General features: G+C 40.8%; 2 protein-coding genes across 2 annotated transcripts in view; both read left to right on the top strand.

Annotated features, from left to right (window-relative positions):
- The window catches only part of LOC309391656 (proto-oncogene Mas-like), a gene marked incomplete at its 5' end in the record, with an annotated part of 30,090 nt that extends 27,465 nt beyond the window's left edge, over positions 1 to 2,625 (top strand). The window contains one exon of the mRNA XM_081952322.1: positions 2,340 to 2,625. Coding sequence (XP_081808448.1) covers positions 2,340 to 2,517 — 178 coding nt within the window. The 3' untranslated portion in view covers positions 2,518 to 2,625. The remainder of the gene's footprint in view (positions 1 to 2,339) is intronic.
- Positions 2,626 to 12,475: 9,850 nt separating this feature from the next.
- On the top strand, positions 12,476 to 13,586 carry LOC309391655 (mas-related G-protein coupled receptor member H-like; the record flags this gene model as incomplete). Its single annotated transcript, XM_081952321.1, has 1 exon — positions 12,476 to 13,586. One exon carries the CDS (start codon positions 12,476 to 12,478, stop codon positions 13,382 to 13,384), a length of 909 nt encoding a protein of 302 aa, XP_081808447.1. The 3' UTR covers positions 13,385 to 13,586.
- Between the last annotated feature and the right edge of the window lie 76 nt (positions 13,587 to 13,662).

Genomic DNA, 13,662 nt, shown 5'->3' with positions numbered 1-13,662 from the left:
CAAGAGGATTCTTAAAAACCTATATTAACTTTCCTTTTCTCATGCCATAAATCACCATGTGAACCAAATCTCAATTCATGACATTAAAAGTCCTACGGACTTTTGATATGATCATATGTTTAAGCATTTCCTTTGCACTTTGTGTGTGATAACAGTTTCAGTTGCAAAAACCATAGACACATTTCACATGGGTTCTTTTTCCTTTCTGAGGAAGTTCACAGCTTGGTCCAGCTCACTTCCCCCTTCTCACTGTAGATGCATCAAAGGCAGGTCAACAGGATTCATTGAAAAAAAACATCTCATCCTTAGATTCTGAAATTGAAGATTTTGCTTATCTTCTCTGGAGATTCTTCCTATCCTCAACAGGTATGTCAGCCGTAAAAGTAGAGTTTCTGTTGTGATCGTTGTTGTTTGCAGAATGCTCCTCTTTGAGTTCTGGATAGGACTTGGGGACCATCAGGATGGGTACAGCTAATCCCTCAAGATCCGATGGCAAGTCATACAATTCAACTTAGCAGCAATTATTTTTCCAGGATGGGGTGACACTACCTGTGTTTCCCCGAAAATAAGACTGGGTCTTATTGCCTTTTGGTCCCTAAAATAAGCCCTAGGGTTTATTTAGGGGGAGTGTCTTATTTTTCCCCCATGTATGGGAGACCCACTTCTTCTGCTTGCTTGTGGCAGGGCAGGAGGATAGTGAGGCAGGGGTGGAACTGCCTCACATGCCTTGCACTGGCTTACCTCAGAGCTCCTACAGCCAGGCCATCCATGCTCTGATGCCTACCTCACCTCATAGCCCCAACACCACCGCAACACTCAGCTTTGTGCTCCGTTGTGGCTGGAAACAAGCAGAAGAAGTGGGCTAGTGGCCATGTGGAACCTGCTGCACATGGCTACTGGTGCTGCCACACTGTGAGGCAGGTGTCAGGGCATGGATGACCTGTCTGTGGGAGCCATGAGGTAAGCCGATGTGGGACACATGAGGTAGCTCTACCAACACCCCGCCTGCCTCGTGGCTGAGGCCTCGTGAGCAACCAGATGGAATGGGTGGCTGGCTGTGCAGGCTCTTAAGTAGGGCTTATTTGGGGGGTAGGGCTTATAAAACATGCTAAGGCTTATTTTTCGGGATAGGTCTTATTTTGGGGAAACAGGTTATTTCTCACTTCTGACTCCTATAAATCTTAATATTTTATTAATTCTATTTTCAAGCTACTAAGTGTTAACTTCTACATTTTTAAAGATTTTCTCTCCGTTTTTAAATTCCCCTTTTATGGTTACTATTTCCTTTCTTATGGTCTTTTGCAGGAGCGGGGGTCTTCCCGGTTTAACAATTGGTTCGTTGTGAGCTTCGCTTCACAATCCACTCTGTCGCACCGATCAGTTGGACTTCAGAAAAGGGAATATAGTTGAGTACATCATATGCTCCAGCGTGATTCTTGCAAAAATCAGATTCAAAGAGCAGTTGATCTCTGTGATCTAAAAAAAAAGGGTGAGTGGCTTGTTCTTTAGCTGTCTGGAGCCCTCAATATCCCTCAGCAAGAAGCAGAAACAAAACCCAAATATTAAAATAAGATTCAATTCCACAGATGAAGACAATCGATACGACAACCATCTCCTCTGGAATAATGGATACTAAAATAGAAAATTGGACATTCAATTATATTAAACCCAATGACAGTTATGCCATACATTCAAAGGTCAAAATTTATCAGCCTGGAGTTCTGGGAGAAGTCATCTATTGTTTAATCATAGCAATCTGTATTCCAGGGATTATTGGAAATGGAATTGTCATCTGAATTTTGCATTTCCAGATTAAGAGGACTCCTTTCATCATCTATATCCTCAATTCGGCTGTGGCAGACAGCGGGACTCTCGTATTCCCGCATAGAAATCATCGAATGTTTAGTACTATGCACTTACTGCACCGGTCAATTTCTTCTGACAATCATCAGCATTGACCGGTGTTTGGCTGTCTTCTTCCCCATTTGGCATCAGTGTCATCAGCCACCACACTTGTCCACTGTACTTTGTGTCTTTTCATGGATAGTCTCTTTCCTCGTCTGCACAACTCATTACGCTTTGATTTTGGTGAAAGGGCCCCGAAACTTCCACCAATTCTACCACATTTTCATATATACCATAGTTTGCTTCCCAATCATGGTGGTCTCTAGCCTGGCCCTCTTCCTCAAAGGGTACCTTAAATCACAAATGAAAAGATGGGGAAAACCTCTCAAAGCTATCTTGCTTGCCCTGGTTTTCTTCCTCATCTTTTCTTTTCCGCCAATTGTCATTTATCTTGTCAATCTTGTTACCAACGAAAAGTATTTCAATTTATTTACATATGGCTATTTATGTTGTTGTCTAAACAGCGGTGTTAACCCACTGATCTATTTTCTACTGGGGAGAAAGAAGGAACACCGTTCTACGTGCAACTTAAACATTATCCTCCAGAGAGTTTTCAAGGAGGAGGAAGAGAATGGAAAGCAGCCAGAGGTCCAGTTTGATATCCATTTATGATGTACTCACAGGAATGGAAAAACCTCCATGTTTCTATAGGTTCCCGCCAGGACATGATCATTCATTCAGACAAACATCCTCTAGCAAGTACAGATAAATTGAACGCCAGAGGGAAATTAGTCTGTCATTTTCTCAACCCTAATACTGATTTCCCAGACAATCAAAATGTCTTTTTGAGATGACTGGAAGAAATGACAGGGGGGTGGGAGTTAAAGGAGTGAAACTTTTCATAGCTCTTACTTATTCCAGGAAGCAGCTGAATGAATGGCTTTCCTTATCTTCACATTTCTGCTCTTGTTCATTTGCAAGCACAAATCAAAACGTTTAAAACCCTTTGATGTTTCTAGCTATTTTGCCTTCACCACCTGCTTTCGGCATGCGATGGCAAAAAGGTTAGCCATCACTAGAATAGGAGGTCATCTTGTTACTGGTGCTTGGTTTCTCTGGGCTATCAGATTTCCAGCTGAAAAGCTCAGTATCTTTAACAGTTGAGCCACTGCACCTTCTGATGGCATATACACTTCGTTATTTTCCCATGCACTCTTAAATATATTGCACAATGGATTTTAATGATGCTGCATTTAACTTTGCTTTCAATTGTAACCATCTGTTCTTATGTTTATACTTTCTGCTTTTACCGGTTACTGTATATGTAGGATAAACAGAAAGGAAGGATATACATTTAACAAATAAATGAACAATAACTAACAGTATTGAGTAAAATCCACTGTTTTGCTTTAGCCACTGAGATGCAGTTTTCCAAAACTCCCTTTCCTAAGGGTTCATGTAATGCTGGATTGTGCCCTCTTTCTGCCTGCCAAGAGTGATTCTTCCACTTCTTTGAAATTATTGTTCTATCACTTCCAAACCCATGGCCTCTTCCTCAGTTCTATGTCGGTCACACATGCTCAAACTCAACCAGAAACATCTGAGAAAAAATGCCACCACCAAGTTCTTTTTAAAAAGAAAATCAAAAGTAGTTAATTGCCTAGTATTAGAATAGTACATGGGGAAAGGATGCAATTAGAACACAATAGAATAAATGAGCTGGAAGGGACCTTGGAGGTCTTCTAGCCTAGCCCCCTGCTCAAGCAGGAGAACCTATACTATTTCAGTTAAGTGGCTATCTAGACTCTTCTTAAAAATATCCAGTGATGACGCAACCACAATTTCTGGAAGAAAGCTATTCCATTGATTAATTGTGCTCACTGTTGGGAAGTTTCTCCTTAATACAGAATGCTTCTCTCTTTGATTAGTTTCCAACCATTGCTTCTTGTCCTGTTCTCCCGCTTTGGAGAATAACTTGACCCCCTATTCTTTGTGGCAGCCTCTCAAATACTAGAATACTGCTGTCACCCCTGATTCTTCATTTCTTTAGCCTAGCCAAACCCAAATCCTGCAGCCATTCTTCATATGTTTTAGTCTCCAGGCCTTTGATCATCTTAGTTGCTCTTGTCTGAACATTTTCCAAAGTCTCCGCAACTTTTTTGTAGTATGGTGATCAACATTGGTTGCAGTATTCCAGATTTGGTCTTTCTAGGGTTTTATAAAGTGGTTTTATAAAGGATTTTAGATGAGAGGTATTTTAAGTTGTTGACTTTGAGTGTGGAGATTCACTCCCAGTTGACCATAGAACTCCCTCATCATAAGTACACATAAACATAAGCAATGCCCCTTTACTCATCTAGTCCATTCATCTGTTCTCACAGTTGCCAAACAACTGCACAGGGAAGGGGGTTGCCTAGGCAGGGGGTTGGACTAGAAGACCTCCAAGGTCCCTTCCAACTCTGCTATTGCATTGTATTGAAGGCCATTTCTCTCCCAGCAGAAGGCCTTCAGAAGCAGCCTCACTGTAGTCTGTAGAGATTCTCAGTCATCCAGTTCTTAGTTGCCCCAAAGGTGTTTTTTTTTTTTGGTTTTCAAGAGGCAAATGGACTTTCTGGTTTTTCTTTGAAGACATTTCACTTCACATCCAAGAAGCTTCTTCAGCTCTGACTGGATGGTGGCGGATGGAAGGATTTATACTCTTTGCAGACAGCTGGCAATTTGCACTCTTTTAGCCAATCGTTAAAGCCACTTGGAGGTTTATCAAGGTCATCTGGATGATGCAAATGACTCTGGGGCATTTCAACAGTTCCAAGAAGGCTCCACACCAATTTGCACAACTCAGGTGAAACAGATAAACCTCCAGCTGACCTTAATGACCCTCTAAAAGGATGCAAATGACCAGCTGTCTGCAAGGAGCACAAATCCTTCCATTCCCAACCGCCCAGCCAGAGCTGAAGAAGCTTCTGGGATGAGAAGCAAAATGTCTTCAAAGAAAAACCAGAAAGGCCAGTTGCCTCTTGGGGAAAAAAAGCACCTTTAAGACAAATGGAGAAAAGAGGAGAATTCATCAAAGTTCTTTGTATCATTCCCAAATCAAGCCACTAGGGGAAAAAACAACAACTTTCTAATGGTTTTATATCGCTCCTCACCCCCCCCCCCCTCAAACTTTGTGATTTTAAAGTTATCAAAATTAGCAGATGATTCATAGTAAAACACGCATTTCTCAGATCTGTGTAGGTATGAAAAAGAAACACTCAAATTAATCGGGCCTCTCATCTTTCAGTTTCCTGTAGCATCTACAGCTGGTCTCTTAAATAGCAGAATAACATGATCACATTATGTCTCATCAGTATCCTGGCCCAGTTGAAGGTTCCAAGTACACTCCTAATCTATCACTTTAGCTTTGTATATTTTCTAAAAAGGAGCGGGATAGGCTATTTAAAATATTAAAATGGCTTAAAAAAGAAGTTGAAAATACAATGTGGCTACATTATGCCTCATCAGTGCCATGGCAGAGTTGAAAGTTCAAAGCAGTGGTGAAATTCAATTATTTTTTCTACCGGTTCTGTGGGCATGGCTTGTGGGACATGGTGTGGCTTGGGGGGCATGGCAGGGGAAGGATACTGCAAAATCTCCATTCCCTCCCAACTCCAGGGGAAGGTTACTGCAAAATCCCCATTCCTGGGGGAAGGATACTGCAAAATCTGCATTCCCACCCCACTCCAGGGGAAGGATACTGCAAAATCCCCACTCCTGGGGGAAGGATACTGCAAAATCTGCATTCCCACTCCACTCCAGGGGAAGGATACTGCAAAATCCCCATTCCTGGGGGAAGGATACTTATAAATCTGCATTCCCACCCCACTCCAGGGGAAGGATACTGCAAAATCCCCACTCCTGGGGGAAGGATACTGCAAAATCTGCATTCCCACTCCACTCCAGGGGAAGGATACTGCAAAATCCCCATTCCTGGGGGAAGGATACTTATAAATCTCCATTCCCACCCCACTCCAGGGGAAGGATACTGCAAAATCCCCATTCCTGAGGGAAGGATACTGATAAATCTCCATTCCCACCCCACTCTGGGCCAGCCAGAGGTGGTACTTGCTTCTTCGGTGAACTACTCAAAATTTCTACTACCGGTTCTCCAGAACCTGCTGGATTTCACCCCTGGTTCAAAGAACACTTCAAGGGAAGACCATGTAAAGGGCATTACAGTAGTCCAGTCTGGAGGTCATGAGGGCATGAATGACCATGAGCAGAGCCTCTTGATCAAAGAATACATGCACAGGATACAAAGCCTGAAGCTGTGGAAAGACCCCCCCCCAGCCTCCATTATGTATGAGTATGAATGCAGCCCCTCCCAACTGGCCAGAGGGAGAGACAAGCTTGGGGGTGGGGCTAGGTTGGCTGCAGGTGGAACCATAATAAGGGCTCCAATCAGTAGTGAAAGCTAGGATCCAATCTTGGTTGGTCACCAAGACCAGAGGTTTTGTCTTCTGAGATTTCAGACTCATGCTGAAGCCCATCTTCAGGGAACTTCTCTCTAGCCGAATGTGTGCTGTTCTCTGTGTGATATTTATAGTGTGTGTTATATGTGGCTTCAATCACTTCCCTGGCTGTTTTTGTCCCTGCTCATTCAACACATTCAATTTTGCAGCTACCAAGATTGTTGGATGAGCAGGCACAAAAACAGCCAGAGAAATGATTGAAGCCTGGGAAATAGGTCACTCGTCCATCAACAGGAGTGCTGATTTACCACCAGCCTATCAAGTGCTTAGAAAATGAGGGCCGGGCAGCACAAGCAAACAACACCTAATGACTTATAAGCCAGCCATCAATTCACCCTAATCAACATCTAAAAAGCCACATAAAACAGGTACTATAAATACCACACACAGAACAGCACTTCTCACTCTACTGGAGAAAAGTTCCCTGAAGATGGGCTGTAGCATGAGTTCCAAAAACTCAGAAGACAAAACCTCTTTTCCCAGTGACCGACCAGGATTAGATCCTGCAGGATTATTCTGGGACACATATATTCATCTTCATTAGTGAGAGCGAGTGCGAAAGTGCTGCAGGAGTATACTTTTCCCACCATTGGTTGAATGAACGTGGATGGATGAGGGCAGAGAACGGCCTCTAACCCAGGGAAGGACACCAGGGTTGGGGAAAGAGCAACATATTCAAGTGGCAACAGGCATGGGCAGTACGATTGGAGCCAAAGGCTGCTAGAGAGGATACCACTGACCAATTGGGAGTTTCAGTCCATTTTGCCTAGACCTTGGATTGAAATCAGAAAATGCCATCCATGGTTGTTTGGCTATCATCTCCTTTCTTAAATAGGCTTCTTGTGGTGACACTCCTAAGGTCAATTTAGGAAATAACCTTGCTTTATATCTATTCCAAACTCTAAGTAGGTCAGGCCTAGCAAGACAACTCTTAAACAATACATTGACTTTTCATTTCTCGTACAATAAATCACCGTGTGAACCAAATTTCCAGTCATGACCTTGACACTCCTATCACCTTTTGATATGATCGTATCTTCAAGCACTTCCTTTGCATCTTTTGTGTGATAACACTTTAAGTTGCAAGAGTCAGAGTTGCACATTAAACAAGTTCTTTTTTTTTCTTTCTGAGAAAGTCGGCAGGTTGGTCTGGATGAATTTCCCTTTTATCTGAAGAAGGAACTAACTGCATCAAGTGCAGGTCAACGGGGTTGACTGAGAAACGTCTGATTCTTAGCTACTAGACTCATCTGGAGATTCGTCCCATCATCATCAGGTACGCTAGTTGTAAAGATAAGTGTTTCTGTTCTGGTAATTGTTATTTGCAGAGTACTTCTTTTGGGGGTTCAGGATGAAACTTGGGGCCTGGAGAATAAAACATAAGAAGACCTTTTGGAAGATTTGGGTTTGGTTGGTCTAGAGAAAATATGGACTAGGGTGGACATGATAGCAGTATTCCAATATTTGAGGGATTACCACAAAGAAGAAGGGGTCAACTTATTTTCCAAAGCACCAGAGGTCAGGACAAGAAACAATGGATGGAAGCTAATCAAGGAGAGAAGCAACCTGGAATTAAGGAGAAACTTCTTTACAGTAAAGATAATTAACCAGTGGGACAGTTTGTCTCCAGAAGTTGTAGGTGCTTCATCAGGTTTTTAAGAAGAGACTGCACAGCCAATTGTCTGAAATGGTAAAAGGTCTCCTCCACCAGAAATCAGGACAAGAAACAATGGATGGACCACCATCGAGGTTAGCAAAGATGTTTAAAGATAAATCAGCTAAATGTTGGAAATGTCACCAGTTACCTGGATCTTACTATCATATGTGGTAGACATGTGGAGAAGCAAAAAAGAACTGGACTAAGATAAAGATATGGTTGGAAAGGATGATATAACAACGTATTGAGCTAAAACCAGAAATATTTTTGTCGGGGATTTTACCTGAAACCTATAATAAAGAGAATACATATTTAATTATTCATATATTAACCGCAGCTAGAATTATATTTGCATAATATTGGAAATGTGAAGAGATTCCTACTGAAGAGAAGGTGATTAGAAAAATATTAGAATGTGCAGAAATAAATAGACTAACATTGGCAATTAAGGAGAAAGATCAATCTGATTATTATATGATATGGGAGGTGCTTTATCAATGGTTAGAGAATAAAAAAGGAAATTGGAAGTAAAAGAAGAAGATAAAAAGAAGAGTAGAAAATGTATTAAGATAGAGACAAGAATAAAATGATAACTGTTAGTAAGAATATGATGAAAATAACTATAATCAATATATATGTATGTATGTATGTGTGTATGTGTGTGTGTGTGTGTGTTGTATTTGTGCTGATAAATAAATAAAGGGAGACTAGTATGGATCCATTTCAAGCTATTTAGCTCTCATCATTATTTATCAGCACAAATACAACACAAATATAAAAAGGCAACATTAAAAATAAAAATATGGGTTTCTCCCTGGATGGTTTTCTGTGATGAGCCGAAGGACAGAAAGAGGGAGGAGTAAGCTCCCTCCCATATTTGGGCATACCAGGGATTGTAACACAAATACAAATATATATATTTGTGCTGATAAATAAATAAAGGGAGACTAGTATGGATCCATTTCAAGCTATTTAGCTCTCATCAGCTAGTCATACCCTTACTGGGAATTGAACCAGGGCTGTATTGCATATTAGGCAGATGTAATACAGCCCTGGTTCGATTCCCAGTAAGAGTATGGCTAGCTGATGAGAGCTAATTAGCTCGAAATAGATCTATACTAGTCTCCCTTTATTTATTTATCAGTACAAATACAACACAAATATAAAAAGGCAACATTAAAAATAAAAATATGGTTTTCTGCCTGCATGGTCTTCTGTGATGAGCCGAAGGACAGAAAGAGGGAGTAGTGACCTTCCTCCCATATTTAGGCATACCAGGGGTTGTAACACAAATACATACCTATTTCCCTGGCTCAACTGATAAGGAGGAGAGCCTGTGGCATAGTGGCTAAGACTCCTGCCTAAGATATAATACAGCCCAGGTTCAAATCCCAGTAAAGGTATGGCTAGCTGATGAGAGCTAATTAGCTCGAAATAGATCTATACTAGTCTCCCTTTATGTATTTATCAGTACAAATAACACACACACACACACACACACACACACACACGTATGTATATATATATATATATATATATATATATATATATATATATATATATATATATATATATATATATATATATATATATATATATATATATATATATATATATATATATATATATATATATATATAAATTGGAAGATATACTAGAAGGTATGTTAAGAAGGGAATGAAGAGACTTACATGATTTAATTGTATAATGCATTATAATTTATGGAAGAATGTTGCACAGATATTTGTGCCCAGATGTCACACTGCTTCAGGAAAGATGGAATGTATGTGTCAGGTTCCGAAAGGTTAATGAAAACAGCCAGTATGTATTTTAAAATTGAAAAATAAAAAGCTTTTACCAAAAAAAAAAAAAAAGGAAACAATGGATGGAAACTAATCAAGGAGAGGAGCAACCTGGAACTGAGGAGAAGTTTCCTAACAATGAAGACAATTAACCAGTGGAACAGCTTGCTTTGAGAGGTTGTGGGCTCTCCAGCATTGGAGATTTTTAAAAAGAGACTGGACAGGCACTTGTCTGAAATGGTATAGGATCTCCTGATTGAGCAGGGGGCTGGACTAGAAGACCACCCTGGCCCCTTCCAGCTCTATACTGATTCTGACCATCCGGATGCGATCAGCAAATCCTGCAGATAGTGCAATACCACCTCTCATTTCTGACTCCAGTAGCGTTAGGTTTCATAGTTTGGGTTTCTTGGTTTGCACTGCTTCGCTGATACTAAATTGCTGAACAAGGACCCCCATCTTTGCAGAATAATAAAACACTGATCAAATAGGTCAAACTCTTTAAATATATTTTCAAAAGCCACAGCTTCCAGAGGCCACCACGTTCTGTTCCCCATCTATAATCTGTTAGATGCTACCTTTTCAAAGATTTTTGCTCAATTTTTAATTTGTTTTTTTTAAATAGCAATAGCACTTATATACTGCTTTGCAGTGATTTATAGCCCTCTCTAAGCAGTTTACAGAGTCAGTATATTGCCTCCAACAATGTGGGTCCCCATTTTTACCCACCTCGGAAGGATGGAAGGCTGAGTCAATTCAATAGCCAGATTAAAAAACCCTGCTAAATTGTCACGAACAATGTGAAATTCTACATGAGTAGAAATATTTAGCAGGGCAGAATTTATTTAATTACATTTTCTCCTCCTGCATTGTTCATCTGTGGCCAAATGTAAACCAACTAGAATATTATTAAATTTTCTGTTATTTATAGGTGCTCCCAATGGGAATGTTTTAGAAGGATAAGAATTATGATCAACAACTTCATGCACGGACTCAGTGGCTCAGTGGCTAAGATGCTGAGCATGTCAATCAGAAAGTTGGCAGTTCGGCGGTTTGAATCCCTAACACTGTGTAAGAGGCATGAGCTCCCTTTACTTGTCCCAGCTTCTGCCAACCTAGCAGTTCGAAAGCACGTAAAAATGCAAGTAGAAAAATAGGAACCACCTTTGGTGGGAAAGTAAGGGCGTTCCATATGCCTTTGGCATTTAGTCATGCCGGCTACATGACCACGGAGGCATCTTCAGACAGCGCTGGCTCTTCAGCTTTGAAACGGAGATGAGCACTGCCCCCTAGAGTCAGGAATGACTAGCACATATGTGTGAGGGGAACCTTTACCTTTACCTAACTTTAGCCACCAAATTCTAATGACACTTTAAAATAAAAATGGAAAGATCCATACTATTTTGTATGCCATCAATGTAATCGTATGACCATTCCATGTTTTCTTTTCACTTTTAGCCTTATACAGGTCTTGTGAAGGATCAGAGGAAACCAAACTCTCCACAAACCGGAAAAAGATTGGTTATTTGTCATCAACTAATCAAACAAACTATCCTCCATGAGTCATTTCTGCTTTGCTACTACGGAGAGGCATTGAGGTGAACCAAGTCTTTTACTTTGTGGGATTCAAGTTCATCATTATTACTTGTGAAAAGTGATAGGTGTCAGATGATAAAGTTCCCCATGTGTCTGAAAACTGATGGGAAAGAATAATAACATACTGTTGTCATCACTCTTGCCTTCTTGAGCAAGAAGTAATGCAGGAGTACCCAGAAGCATAACCCAGGGGACTTCTACTGAAGGCTATTCTCCAAAGCACCAGAAGGCAAGACAAGAAGCAATGGATGGAAACTAACCAAGGAGAGAAGCAACCTAGAACTAAGGAGAAACTTCCTAACAGTGAGAACAATAAACCGGTGGAACAGCTTGCCTTCAGAAGTTGTGGGTGCTTCATCACTGGAGGCTTTTAAAGAAGAGACTGGACAGCCACTGGTCTGAAATAGTATAGGGTCTCCTGCTTGAGAAGAGGGTTGGACTAGAAGACCTCCAAGGTCCCTTCCAGCTCTATTCTGATTGATCAAAATCTTTGGGAAGAGTCAAATCGAATGGCTAACTAAAAACCAATCTGCACTTTTCACTGGAGTTAAGGAGAAACTTCCTAACAGTGAGGACAATTAACTGGTGGACCAGCTTGCCTTCAGAAATTGAGGGTGCGCCATCACTGGAGGATTTTAAGAAGGGATTAGACAGTCCCTTGTCTGAATAGCATCTCCTGCTTAAGCAGGGGGCTGGACTAGAAGACCTCCAAGATCCCTTCCAGCTCTTTTCTGATTGACTGAATTCTTTTCTGTAAAATCTTTCATATCCTCCACCTTGGAAAAAAATCAAAACAGATGCAAATGACATTAGACCTCTGTTGTCTAAAATAAGGGTTTGCTCAACTGTCTGGCTTCATCATTAACTCTCAACAAGAAAGAAAGAAAGAAAGAAAGAAAGAAAGAAAGAAAGAAAGAAAGAAAGAAAGAAAGAAAGAAAGGAAGGAAGGAAGGAAGGAAGGAAGGAAGGAAGGAAGGAAGGAAGGAAGGAAAAAATCAAAATATATTTCATTTCCAAATAAAGTGACATCCAACACGAGAAACATCTAAAAGCGGAATGCTGAAATGGGAAAAATTTTATTCAATAATACTGAACACAATATCACGAACACTATACCAACGAAGAGCAGTATTTCTGAGCCTGACTATCTGCAAAAAGCCATCTATTCTTTAATCATCTTCATCTGTATTCCAGGGATTGTTGGAAATGGGATTGTATTCCGACTTTTGCATTTCCAGATTAAGAGGCATCCCTTCACTGCCTACATCCTCAATTTGGCTGTGGCGGACACCGGGACTCTCCTATTCGTGTTTATCTCTGCAATTCGGCACTTAACTACTGAAGATTCCTGCGTAGTAATCATAGAAGTTTTACTATGCACATACTGCACCGGTCAGTTTCTTCTGACAATCATCAGCATTGACCGGTGTTTGGCTGTCTTCTTCCCCATTTGGCATCGGTGTCATCAGCCACCACACTTGTCCACTGTACTTTGTGTTTTTTCATGGATAGTCTCCATTCTCTTCTGTATAATTCATTACACTCTGATTCGGGTTACAGCTCTTCCAAAACATCTACAATACCTTCTTATTCTCATATTTACCTCAGTTTGCATCCCAGTCGTGGTGATCTCCAGCCTGGCCCTCTTCATCAAAGGCTACCTCAAATCACAAATGAAGAAGAGAGGGAAACTTCTCAAAGCCATCCTGCTTGCCCTGTTTTTCTTCCTCATCTTTTCTATTCCCCCAAGTGCCATTTATCTCAACGATATTATTTCCCAGAAGAAGAAGTTCTATTTCATTCCGTATGGTTACTTATGTGCCTGCCTAAACAGCAGTGTTAACCCACTGATCTATTTTCTCCTGGGGAGAAGGAAGGAACACCATTTGAGATACGACCTGAAAATAAGCCTCCAGAGAGTTTTCAAGGAAGAAGAGAGCAATGAGCCACCAAACATCCATGCTGAGGTGTAGTTGCAATATTTTCACAAGAGGGAAAAAACTTCTGTCTTTCTATAGCTCCCTGTTAGGACGGAATGATTCATTGAGACAAAGCTTCTCTGGCAAAGCCGGGATTACTAGATAATTTAATGCCAAGGAAGTTAGGAAATTAGTCTGTCACAATAGTAATTTCAAACAGATCCTGGTCGAGGTGATTTGTGAAATAGTACATGAGTTAAAGGGGTAAATCTTTACTTGTTTATTAGCTTTGGGAAGCTGAATGAATGGTTTTCCTTTTCTTCACATTTCTA

The sequence above is a fragment of the Natrix helvetica genome (genome assembly GCF_964273705.1).
Source record: "Natrix helvetica genome assembly, chromosome: 4".
NCBI lineage: Eukaryota > Metazoa > Chordata > Lepidosauria > Squamata > Natricidae > Natrix > Natrix helvetica.
The sequence above is the reverse complement of the archived record's forward strand: the minus strand, read 5'-3'. Positions and strand labels throughout refer to the sequence as shown.